General features: G+C 37.7%; 1 protein-coding gene across 4 annotated transcripts in view; it reads left to right on the top strand.

The window, feature by feature from the left end:
* The window catches only part of LOC134651929 (protein phosphatase 1 regulatory subunit 16A), a 49,841-nt gene that overhangs the window by 21,047 nt on the left and 14,767 nt on the right, over window positions 1-14,027 (top strand). For all 4 annotated transcript variants that reach the window (XM_063507047.1, XM_063507045.1, XM_063507044.1 and 1 more), the window contains exons 5-8: window positions 824-949; window positions 1,676-1,751; window positions 3,500-3,635; window positions 4,914-5,031. In XM_063507047.1, coding sequence (XP_063363117.1) covers window positions 824-949; window positions 1,676-1,751; window positions 3,500-3,635; window positions 4,914-5,031 — 456 coding nt within the window. The remainder of the gene's footprint in view (window positions 1-823; window positions 950-1,675; window positions 1,752-3,499; window positions 3,636-4,913; window positions 5,032-14,027) is intronic.

Raw genomic sequence — 14,027 nt, 5'->3', positions numbered from 1 at the left:
CGGGCGAGGCATATATTCGTAGAGACGCAGCATAATCGAACTTTTCAAAACTGTATTTACACTCTCAGCAAGGTCATCATTGCACCCAGTCTCACGAACGGCAAAGAGGCTGAAACGCCGGAGTGGGTTTAGTGGGTAGGGCCAAATCCCCCCCCCCCCCCCTCTCGCCAAGAGAGGGATAAGGAGCGGCGCGTCCCACACACCGTGCGTATAGCATTCCCACTCTGTCATAAAAAAGCGGCCAAGTGCGAGTCGGACTCGCCCATGACGGGTTCCGTATTTAGGGGATTTATGACGTATTAAAAAAAAAACTACTTACTAGATCTCGTTCAAACCAATTTTCGGTGGAAGTTTGCATGGTAATAATGTACATCATATATTTTTTTAGTTTTATCATTCTCTTATTTTAGAAGTTACATGGGGGGGACACACATTTTACCACTTTGGAAGTGTCTCTCGCGCAAACTATTCAGTTTAGAAAAAAATGATATTAGAAACCTCAATATCATTTTTGAAGACCTATCCATAGATACCCCACACGTATGGGTTTGATGAAAAAAAAATTTTTGAGTTTCAGTTCTAAGTATAGGGAACCCCCAAAATTTATTGTTTATTTTTTCTATTTTCGTATGAAAATCTTAAATGCGGTTCCCAGAATACATCTACTTACCAAGTTTCAACAGTTATAGTTCTTATAGTATCGAAGACATGACGAATCCATAAGGGTTCCGTTTTTTGCCATTTCGCTACGGAACCCTAAAAAGGTCATCATTGCACGCGATGAAGTGGATGAGTTTTCTCGTAATATCTGTTTTTGTTCCAGCTCCACATAGCATCAGCAAATGGGTACCTGAAAGTGGTGGAGTTTCTATTAGAGCACCGCGCGGCCACTGACGTGGTGGACCACGACACGTGGCGGCCTGTACATGCCGCCGCCTGCTGGGGACATGTGCGTACATACAGATATACTTTAAAGAAAAATGCGTAAAGTAATGCCATAGAGAAAAAAATACATAGATTGCTCACTCCATACATCAGTTTTGATACCAAAAAGACTATTAATTTCAGTGTCTACATCTAGCGTCGAGTAGCGGAACTATCAGTACTGCTACATGACATTAGATGTAGTTCCGCTACTCGATGCTAGATAATAGTCTTTTTGGTATCAAAACTGATGTATGGAGTGAGCACTCTTGTCTTACTATATTTCTCTATGGTAATGCATTATTATTATAGTCACAATTTTGTCAGTAGATCGCGCTGTACGATCAGCCGGGCTAGCACATGATTGTCGCGACAGTATCTCGCGGCGAGATAGACTACCCTTCCCTATTTTATTAACATAGAAAAAGACGGGTAGTTTATCTCGCCGCGAGATACTGTCGCGCCAAACACGTGCTAGGGGTGCTGTACCCCGTAAATTGTGTGGTAACTGGGTTGACAGGCGTTAAAGTTTTAGTTAAAGACTTATAGTCGAAATGAAAAGTGGAGTTTTTAACTTGGGTAAGTGCTTAACACCCTCACCCTTGTATTATTGAGGTTCTCTTGGAGTTCCAAAATATCACGAGTGCAATGGGTCATTTACAACTCTCGTTTAACAATCTACTTACGCATCGCTACTAATTGCTTGTTATTCGCAATCGGAATTTATATTGATTGTATTAATTTCTTTCAGTTGGAGGTGCTGGAAATGTTAGTGCAATATGGAGCTGATCTCAATGTCAGAAATAAACACGACGAGACGCCTGCAGGTAATATCTTAGTGGCAACATTGTGGTTTATCCTTTTTATAAAGTTTAATTAGTATTCGTTTTGTAAAGCTTAATGAGAAGAAAATAAGTTTCGAGCTAATCATTGGACGTTTTTAGGGTTCCGTAGCCAAATGGCAAAAAACGGAACCCTTATAGATTCGTCATGTCTGTCTGTCTGTCTGTCTGTCTGTCCGTCCGTCCGTATGTCACAGCCACTTTTTTCCGAAACTATAAGACCTATACTGTTGAAACTTGGTAAGTAGATGTATTCTGTGAACCGTATTAAGATTTTTACACAAAAATAGAAAAAAATACTTTTTTTGGGGGTGGATAGGTCTTCAAAAATGATATTGAGGTTTCTAATATCATTTTTTTCTAATCTGAATAGTTTGCGCGAGAGACAATTCCAAAGTGGTAAAATGTGTCCCCCCCCCCCCTAATAAGTAATTTCTAAAATAAGCGAATGATAAAACTTAAAAAAATATATGATGTACAGTACGAGATCTAGTAAGTAGTTTTTTTTTAATACGTCATAAATCCCCTATATACGGAACCCTTCATGGGCGAGTCCGACTCGCACTTGGCCGCTTTTTTTTATACATTTTTTAAAACTTTTTTTATGAGACTTCTTTAGAAGAGCGTATTGTAAAATATTCGTTAAATTAAATTAGGTTGAACGGTATCGTAGTCCTTAAAACTGTGTAACATGCAGTATTTGCATTAACTTTTCTAGATCATATAGATCTTAGGTATATGTGCCATTCTCAACCAAAAGGGTACTTATTGTCAGTTGTAAATGAGGCGCTATTTCCATAACTTCAATTTGAAATCAACCTTATTGACAAGCGACAATGCGGTACCTTTTGGCAGTGGGGAGACACTCCTGATTTCGGGCAAACTCGGCTCCGTTCGGCTCAGCATTGCTCCGAGCAGTTATTAGGGTTGACACAACTTGACGTCCTTTGCGTGCACGACCACAGATAAAATAATTACTTGAATTTTGACAACCCTAAATAACCGAAAGGGATAGTGCCATAATTTAGAAAGGGGTCATGATTCGATCCTGAATCGCTGTCAAACTCAAAACGGTTTTGTAGGAAGTGTCCTTTCTGTACGGTAGTACTACATATTACTTATTCTGTGCTTTTGGGTTGAAAACGTCACATTTGTCAGGTGACGGCTTTGGCGGTCAAAGGTACCTAAATTAGGATTTATGTCGTTTACAACAAGGCTCAAAATGGTTTGTGTCAGATATCTGCGATGAAGGTGAGATACCTAAAGTGTCATTCAATAGAACTTGCTAACTATATAAACAAATCGCCATACTAAAATTGACACTGAATGTCAATTTACTAGTAACTTTTGTTTACATAGTTAGCAAGTTCTATTGAATGACTCTTTATATTAAGATTTATGCCGATTACAACAAGGCTCAAAATGGTTTGTCTCAGATATCTGCGAGGGTGAGATACCTATATTAAGATTTATGCCGTTAATAACAAGGCTGAAAGTGGTTTGTCTCAGATATCTGCGAGGGTGAGATACCTATATTAACCTGTCATATCCCAAGGGCTCAAATAGGAGCCGTAAATAAATTTTCCAGATTTCCTACGATATTCAAAATTTCAACTCCCACGGCTCAAATGTGAGCCATACTGGGAGACAGCGACAAAATTAGTTTTCGGGTCGCGGGATCGGACAAGTTAAGATTTATATCGTTTACAACAAGGCTCAAAATGGTTTGTCAGATATCTGCGAGGAGGGTGAGATGCGCCTGCGCATCGTGCGTCTGGCCGCCGAGCAGGAGGAGCACCGCCGGCGCGCGCTGCCGCCCGAGCGCCGCGCCGGCGCACGCCGGTCATCTTCCACTGCCAGCAGCAGTCGGTACGTACTAATGACAATCGAAATTTAAATAAACTTCTATTACCCCTCTCAACACTAAAAATAGTTGCATCCAGCCCTCACTATATGCTTATTAAAATATACAACCACCTACCGAACTCCCTAAAAAATATTGAAAAACTGCCTATGTTTAATAAACGCTTGAAAACATTTTTATCCAGCAAATGTTACTATAATATTAATGAATTTTTTAGCGATAAACATGATTAACAATGTTAATTTATATGCATGTTAGTCTTAAGTATGTTGCTGTGCCCTTGCAGGGTGTCACATGTAAACCCACCTACTCATAAGCTCCACCTAATAATGTGTAATGTTATATGCAATAAACATTTTGAATTTGAATTTGACACTTACACACTTGTCACTGTAACGGGACGCGTCACCATAGGGTTGTTCACACATGTTGAAATTTATAACTAAATCTAGTTAAATATATAGAAAATGAGCAATTTATCACAATACGAGTACATTGGAAACTAAAACTATATGGGAATAATAAAAAAATACAAGACCATAAAGTTTCAAAAAAACATTTTTTTTTACTTCCAAATAGGAAAAAAAATAATGGTACCATTCGATTCAAAAAAATATTGTAACGCAACAAAATACATAAACGCAATATTTCACCGACAAAATCGCATTTCCTCGTTTTCCATACATAGAAACGGCTTCTAACGTTACATGGTGACGTCACGATGTATTGTCATTCTCTTGGAAGCGTTTCGTCAGTAAAGTGCGGGTGCCAGACTTTGATCATCATTTGTGACTTTTGTATTGCTTTAAGACAATGGGTCCCATACATGGGTCTATTTTGATCCTCAAAATAAACCTGATCGACTGATACCATTCATAAAAATTTGTCAAATACCCTATTCCATACTATAAAGGCTTCGCCACGAAATGCAAGCTCAACGCTGACGCTGAATGTCCTACATTAGGATGGTATTCCACCTGTCCAATATTTGATCAAATGTGTCTCACTCTCTCACTCAGCAAAATAAGAGACGCAAATGTAAAATTTTAAAACAATAAAGCTAAAAAAGTTTGCTACATAAAACCGATACTGTCACGTGTTCGGAAAGCGATAAATACTATTTATAGCTGGTCAACCAAATCTTGTCAGTAAAAAAAGGCGCGAAATTCAAATTTTCTATGGGACGATATCCCTTCGCGCCTACATTTTTCAAATTTGCCGCCTTTTTCTACTGTCAAGATCTGGTTGACCAAGTATAGTATAAACGCTCCATTTTTTCACAGTGTCCGGTCCGTCCGACGCACGTCGCTCCGCGAAAAGCAAATGGCGGCCAAAGCGGACGCGCGGGGCGAGGCGCGCCTGAGAGAGACCTTCGATTCCGTCGCCGACGACGATATGCAGGTATGTAAACCTTCTTATGGTATAGCTAGCGACCCGCCCCGGCTTCGCACGGGTTAACAAATTATACATAAACCTTCCTCTTGAATCACTATCTATTTAAAAAAACCGCATCAAGATCCGTTGCGCAGTTTTAAAAACCTAAGCGTACATGGGGACAGACAGCCAGCGGGAAGCGACTTTGTTTTATACTATGTAGTGAAAAGTCCAGTCTACACTTTCCAGTATGGATTTAATACTTATAATATATCGTGTCATGCGTAGAGTAGAGGGCGAAAGTAGACGGTGCCCGCGTCTATCGACATGCTCAGCTCTGTGTTAATTTACTACGGTACATACAGTCACCAATAGTATTCGCTTAGCACATTTGTATACAAACTTCTATGCAGGGGGGGGGGGGGGGCTTCTTTTCTCTGCAGCTCATTGTACGCGAAGGAATTTCATGTTACTCTTGTTCAAATTAATTAAGTCGTTGTATTTTAGTTTGTAAAACAATTCTTCGATATTCCAACATTACAGACTGCATAAAATGAATGTACCAAATTTCAGAGCAATAGGCAGGCCTTGCGAATATTGCGATGGAATGCATTCTAAATTCGTTCATTCAATCGATCCGGAATGATGGAAAACTCTTCTAAAACGTTTTTGCTATTTTGTTTCTTCAGGCGCCAAGAATATAGATGAATAGGGTTTTACGAAGCACTAGAGTGGAAACAATAAGAATACAGCAGTTTATTCGTGTGCTAGAATTTGGATCCACTTTAACACATTCAGTGCTGAAAACCCGACTATCGGGTATTTTATGATCCTTAAATGGGAGTTATTAGCACTAGGTGACTAAATAGTAAATACTCATAGTTTCCACGGACTGTTTGCCAAACAAGAAACAATGCATGCCGCGCATACCTCGCGCTAACTGTTATAACTAACAAATGGCAGCAACGGAACATTAGGTCTGCTCTAGTAAATAAAGCGTGTTCTATATTACCCATAACATGACCGTTGTTTGCAACGCTCATAGAACGATTGATTTAGACGAACCAGTTAAGTGGGAGCTCTGATTATTTGGTGCTTGTGTGTTAGCAGGGTTATAGTTATAATATTTTTGATAGTTATAATATTTTTGAATTAGTATGCCAGCATATGCATCTTTCAGTGATGTGAATAATTTCCGCAGAACATATAGGGTGGTTTTAAAGATTAATTCTGTTTTAATAATTTATGCCTAGGTGATACTGAACAACTTTTGGTGTGCGATCGACTTTGAAACCCTGACAAACAATTGTATGTGTATTATTATGTTTACTAAGCCTATATGATACCGGCTTTAGACCACCCACGAAATCATGAAATAAAACTAGTATCCGAAACGTATGGGACGTCCCATTGTTGTTTGTTGTGGGCAATTTGATTTGGCCATCCTATTACTATTTGACAGTCCTGATCATAGCCCAGTATTCAAGCGTTGGTTGGTCGGCGAGAAATATTGACCCTTAAAATCCAGGCCATAATTCTCTGAATATACCCCGTTACTTTACGCACACTTATTTTATTAGTTACGGAGTTCAAACTCTTTTAGCTGAAAATTGATACAAAACGTATCGCGATCCACACTCGCTCTACTCACATCGCCCATCGAGGTAAACACACCACGCAACATCGAGCACACGTAATTAAAATTATCATAATTGACATCCAATCCATCTCGTGCCCATAGTCTCAGTGCGTCACTAGGAAATTATTCCGCTTTCAACTTTCCCGCGGAAAAACCGTTGGCCGCCCCTGTGAAAAACTAATGATCACCGTGAAAGGGAAAACGCGACACGCTGCGTCATAATTTATGAGATATAGTGCCTCGGTATGTGATGTGTGCGCCTTTTTTTTAACCACGTCGGTGGCAAACTAAAAAGAGTAAAATTTAATACCAGTTGCATTTAATCGTCAAAACGTAAACTTCCCATATAATTATTTCTACGTTCATTAAATTTGGACCTTAAAAATATGTAAATACTCTGTTTTAAGGCCTGTCCAGACGAAGACAACTTTTCCCCAATCTGATTAAATTGTCCGATCAAATCAAGACGTGCGGACGCAAACGCCAATTTGGTCACTTTCACCAATTTTAAGTTCATGGTGATATTTGACCGCTCTAAATTAAAAAAAGCGGCCAAGTGCGAGTCGGACTCGCCCATGAAGGGTTCCGTATTTAGGGGATTTATGACGTATTAAAAAAAACTACTTACTAGATCTTGTTCAAACCAATTTTCGGTAGAAGTTTGCATGGTAATGTACATCATATATTTTTTTTAGTTTTATCATTCTCTTATTTTAGAAGTTACAGGGCCCGGGACACACATTTTACCACTTTGGAAGTGTCTCTCGCGCTAACTATTCAGTTTAGAAAAAAATGATATTAGAAACCTCAGTATCATTTTTGAAGACCTACCCATAGATACCTTACACGTATGGGTTTGATGAAAAAATTTTTTTTGAGTTTCAGTTCTAAGTATGGGGAACCCCCAAAAAAAATTGTTTTTTCTATTTTTGTGTGAAAATCTTAATGCGGTTCACAGAATACATCTACTTACCAAGTTTCAACAGTATAGTTCTTATAGTTTCGGAAAAATGTGCCTGTGACATACGGACGGACAGACGGACAGACAGACAGACAGACAGACATGATGAATCTATAAGGGTTCCGTTTTTTGCCATTTGGCTACGGAACCCTAAAAATGCCCCTAACCGCGAATACTAGCGTCGGAAATTGGTATATTCTTGCGTCCGCACCCCATTTTATCGGTAGTATCGGTCATAATCGGCGGTCGAATTCGGCGAGCCAAATTTCCGTTTGTGTCCGCACGTCCCGATTTAATCGGACAATTTAATCAGATTGGCGAAAATTTGTCTTCGTCTAGACAGGCCTTTAGTACGTTAATTGCATAAAACTAAGGTTTAGTTAAACCAACGGAGTGTAGCGTGTTAATTAAATTCATGCACTGTCGTAGACACTTTCAACTGATCATTTTTAAGCCTTATTTCAGCGATATAAGGTCGATCATTGGTCAATAAAGTATTCGTGTCAGTACGAGTATTTTAACAATATGAGCCCGGATGAGATATGAGGTTATCTCGATTATTAATCTGTACATTGAGCTAATCCGCATCGTGGATGAGCGACTGTAGAGGTTGTAATCGAAACTGTAATTAGTACGAGGAAAGGTAAGGGTCTTGTTTAGAAGTTTAGTTACGTAGTTGTCCGTAACTAAAATAGTTTAAAACGTGCTACATTGACACTCATGACAGCTTAATAATAATAGTGTGTGTCTCTTTTAATCGCGCATTGTTAAATGTGACATTTGCTTTATCATGAGCGTAAGGGTCCATCATTCGCCAGCTGGATGAGATTAGCTCAGGGTTGGGACAAGTGGCGAACTCGAAAAGGGGCCTACAGTCAACAGTGGGCTATAAGAGGCTGAAATTATGATGAGATTTTGATATTTTTCTTAGAAATAGTAACGCGACTAGAAGTATAGTAAAAATTTGTCTTAGAAGTAGTAAAAATTAACTGACCCTTAATATTTGGTCATTACTATCGACCCATGATGTGTAATTGTATAAAAACATAATGTAATGTAAATATATAGGAGCCAGCGTGAAACAAACAAAAAAGTTATGGCATCATAATAATACTGCTTTTTATTTTGTAAAATATTGAAAGTCTATCATTGCTCTATTATCTCTGCAAATTAAGACGAAGAAAATTGAATAAAAATGTACAGGGATGTTATTCCAAACGCTTATTTAGCACGCGAGCTAAGTAATTTAAGCGCACTACTATTACGCCTAACTATCGCGTATCTCGAGATCATAGTAAGGCTGGTTTGCCTGTTCCGTACTCAATACGAAATGGAAATACATTCTTACTCATTATAATTAACACTATCATAATTACACTCTTAACCTAAATAGTTTCTCGTAAAATTTACGACTAACGGATATAAAGAAAAACCATGAAATGAAATTAGAACATTCACGCTATAGTCTGCGTATGTACTACGGTGTTCAAATTCTTTGGGCATCTGTGCGTGACAAGCCTCTAATTGGCACGGACATGATGCATTTGCTATCGGACGGATTTACACCATTGTAGTTTTGCAATATTGTACGCAGTAAAAAACTTGAAACACGGTAGCTTATACGTTATACGCAGCTTAGTGATGTCTCAAATGTTTTTCGCTTTAATCGTTTCGTTGCGTGTTCCATTTACGAAAACTTTTGGCTGTGGCGGCGAACAATTATTTCATGATACGACAAGCGTGCCTTACGCCATAGAATATGATGACACGCCTATGGTGTCATACGCCACACGTTAAACACATTGATGACACGCCTGTCGTGCCATCAGCACTGAATCGGTTAATGTGCTGCATTAATAGTAAAGTTGTTGACGTACCACACGTACGTTAAATACACAGTAAATTAAACACTACATCAAGTTTCGGTGTGCAAGACTACGTCGCGAGCAGCACTACAGAGTTTTATCCTACATCATTTTATATAACTACTAAAGCAGTCCTTTTTCATCCCTATATTTAAGTAGATGTTTTTAATTTACACGAGTACGGGACATAAGCGTGGACGCAACTGAAATAAGCATCATAATAGTTTTGGAATGCCAATATAAAGCGTTAAGATGCTGGGTGAACCCTTATATATAAGACTTTATATGTATAGATCTTAAGTTGTAAATAAGTCTTCAAGTTATTTGTTATAATGCTTGTTGTGTTACTTGGCCGGTCGCGTTACTCGTAATATGGTAGCATTGGTAGCGCCTATGCGTGGTGACCGCGCGTTTTCTTGTAGATCTTTTTAGAAACTCTCAGCAACTTTGACTACATAGTGAGTCCCAGATTTTATTTGACGAAATACTAAACTGCATAGAAATGTTTAAGAACTTATGACAAAGTACGATCAAACGGAAACTTGGACAATGGCGCAACGTATAAAACGTTCTATTAAGCCTAGACGTTGCATTACCTAGGTTTATTGTAGGCGATTAAATCGTGCCTGTCGAAATACGGCAATCGGTGCCGATTTGGTTGCGATCACAGTTGCGTGCGAACTCTTACAGTAAATTATTACTTCTAGCCTAAAGATGTTTACTACGAGTAACACTGTAAATCTGTAGAAGTTATTAGTCTTATGAGAGTTTAAATACCTACATTGGAAATAACGTTAGTCTATAACTATATACAAACAAGATATATACAGTGGTATTACTAAAAGAAATTAAAAACTAGCTTAAATCGGTATATATTCTAGAAAATGTAGAAAACTAAGATCTTCCTTTAGTCAGTGTTAAACTAGAAGATGTCGATCTTAGGTTATAATATTTCGGATGATGTGTTCAAAATTTTAACATCTATTTCGTAGCAGAGTAGTTGAGGTATAACAATCGATGTGGTATGGTCTATCTCCTTCGAAATTGCCTGATACGAAACTTGAGTAACCTACGCCCCATATTAATGCTACAAGATTACAAATACAACACAATACAAATATTCTTTATTGCATACCAATAACAAAAGTAATAGTAAGATTCGTACATATTAACCATTAGGTAAATTAAACTGTGGTAGACAAGAGGCGGTCTTATCCTCCAGACAAGCTTTACCAGTGTGATTATTACGTATAGTTATCGGTAAGTACTACAATTTAGGTGGACACAAACGTTTTACCGGCGATTAGCTACAACTAGATAAAATTCCATCCTCATTAACATATTTCCATCGGTTATCAACCATCGTTTCTCGCTTCATCGACCACGTGAGATCTGGCAAACATCACAATCATACATTAAATGGTGCATGCTATTGTAATGGCTACAATTATTACTTGGATGAAAGGCTTTTTGTATGTTATACTTAAAATTGCAATTGCTTGTAATTGAGCGTATTATCAGATCAGTAGACCAACGGATCTGGTGCTTTGGTCAAGATGAAAATCGTTATCGACGACACACATCGAAAAGTAAAATTGTATCGGGATGACAGCTGCTAATGAAAAGTCACGTGATCATTTGCTTGCATTACAGGAGGTTCGAAATGTTCGAATGACGTTTAAGTTACACGATTGTGTCTTGGCCCCGGATAGTATTATTTTATTATACTTGAATATTAATTTAATTGCAATTTCTATTAGTATGTGATGCATTGTGTATTCTGACCAAAATAATCATTCTACAAAGTAAAGAGAGCGCCGTATTTTCTGACTGCAATTTTTGTATTATTTGTTTACCAAACCCTAAAAGTGGTATTTGTTTGTATGATCTACTAAGCTACATTTGTGCAATACCAGTGCTACAATGTCATTGTTTGTTAAATACTTACATCTTTACTCAATGCAACACTATGCACGGAACGTGCTAGTCTACGTCGATCTATTTGCGTTTTACTCATATCACTAATGTACCTACTTGTATTGGTTATATTATACCTATACCGGTTTTATCTCTAAATACAGATGTGCAAGTTCGAAATGATCTCAGAAATTTCTGGAATTTTACTTCTCTTTTCAAATAATGACTCGAAGTCGATACAGAGAAAAAAAAAACCGGCCAAATGCGAGTTGGACTCGCGCACGGAGGGTTCCGCACCATCAACAAAAAATAGAGCAAAACAAGCAAAAAAACGGTCACCCATCCAAGTACTGACGCGCCCGACATTGATTAACTTCGGTCAAAAATCACGTTTGTTGTATGGGAGCCCCACTTAAATCTTTATTTTATTCTGTTTTTAGTATTTGTTGTTATAGCGGCAACAGAAATACATCATCTGTGAAAATTTCAACTGTCTAGCTATCACGGTTCGTGAGATACAGCCTGGTGACAGACGGACGGACGGACGGACAGACGGACGGACGGTCGGACGGACGGACGGACAGCGGAGTCTTAGTAATAGGGTCCCGTTTTTACCCTTTGGGTACGGAACCCTAAAAACAGCGGTGATTAAAAAAGTAACTTTACAGTACATATGGGGCTACATTTCCGCACTAGTGCGTAAAATAGCACTTTTCGTGCGTATGTCGAAACTTTAAAGTGCCATATGTACTGTAAAACGTTGTTCGATACACGTGCGAATAGGTAATTCGCAACTCGTGTCGATTTAAAACACTCCCTTCGGTCGTGTTTTAATTTATCGCCACTCGTTTCGAATTTCCTCTTTTTCGCACTTGTATCGAAAATAACTATTGCATGTTATGCTCACTGGATTGGATTGCCAAATGCGTTAGGTAGTTAGAGAAAATAAAAAAATATCGCTTGAAAACCTAACTTGGTTACCAAATAATGTACCGGACTGTAGGTACCTACAGTCATCTACTTGAGCTGTCGAATTTGCAGACACAATAATTTGTAATAGGTAGTTTACGCATTGTTTTTAAATAGATGCAAATTCAAGCTCAGACTCTTTACGGGCTTATTTCAGTTGTAATCAGTAACAAAGGGCCGAAAGAAAAAGTTTTTGTGTTTACGTATGTAGTAAAATTATAATTTTAATGAGTCTAATTACGGTATATGAGCAGTAATCATTACGCACTTGCCTATTACCGAAGTTAAGCTATTATTTCGAAACGTTAACCATGAACTGTCGTAACGTTTCAATTTCTAGAAAAATCTGCGATAATGTTGTACAGTTTTACTGAGGCCGTTGGTAAAAAATAATATCAATTACGGATTGGTTGAAGGCTGGCTGATTGGCACTAATTTGTATTAGGTTAAATAAATAAAAATGTAATATATAAACTTGATTTAGTCCCATATTTCAGCTACCTTTTACTACTTAGAAAAACACCGCGCCAGTTCCTTACTAAACGCATTTAAATGGTAGGTCTAGAGTAGGTTTCGTAGCGTTTCATTTTAATTTAGGTAAGATATGCAAGTTGCGGAATGTTTCCAAAAAGTTCGAAAAGTTTCGGAAATTTCGCAGGAAAAAGGTAAACTTTCATTTTCAACGAAAATTTCGATTCACATACAAAAATATGAGAAATTTCTGTTTGTTTTTCCGTGTAGAAATGTTCAATTTTGGAAAATTTCCGACGGCGCATCAGTAATTTAATTTTAATGTAGTATTACTATTTGTTTCGCACTAGTCGCACTACGTAGTATTATTAATGTTATCATGTCGCTCACTGTACCGATACATTGTACTGGCATTACGATAGGTTAATTCGTGTGAGGAATGCTCGACATTTTATCGGTATGCTCATTATCGTTTACTATACTTTCTCTGTTTTTCAATAAACATAACTTCACCTGATAAATTACATTAGCTACATTTTCTAAGCTATACATATTGGTTATTTGTTGTTTAAAGCTGTTTTCTGTAGTTCATTATGTGTAATAAGTTGAATACTAGTTCAAATCTTTAGGTAGGTAAGTAGTCGCGATGTCTCATGAGTCATAAAACTCATAGATAAGAAAAATCCAGTCTGTAATTGAAATTGAATATTAGAACATTCAAGGTACCTAATATTTTAGCGATATTCGTATTATTATATTTATTTATATTATTGCGATATTCCTCCTTTATAAATTATGATGGCTTTATTTTATACCACTACAATCGACATACCTCATCACATTACGTACAATGTTAAGAAGTGCATACCTACTGATGATTAGACACAGAACTCGCACACATTATCATATACCCTTGCATATAACAATATAGTCTAGAAGGTTGCCACTGGCAACTGTATTTTACTGCCATCCAGGCATTGCAATATCGCTCTTTCACTCGATTTTGACAGGACCGAAAGGATTAAGAGTCGTATTTTGGCTGCAATTTTTATTAGAACGCCTTCATAAAACAACTTAGGTTACTAGCTTTTCTAGGCTTTAATAATCGTAGTTACCGTCTACCACTCAATGTTAACTATATATATGTCTACTTGTATGTTATGTAGTATCGTCAGAGCGTCACGAACGTTTGTTTTCCATT

This window comes from Cydia amplana, chromosome 11 (genome assembly GCF_948474715.1).
Source record: "Cydia amplana chromosome 11, ilCydAmpl1.1, whole genome shotgun sequence".
NCBI lineage: Eukaryota > Metazoa > Arthropoda > Insecta > Lepidoptera > Tortricidae > Cydia > Cydia amplana.
Note: the sequence above shows the minus strand (reverse complement) of the source record. Positions and strands in the feature narration are given on the sequence as shown.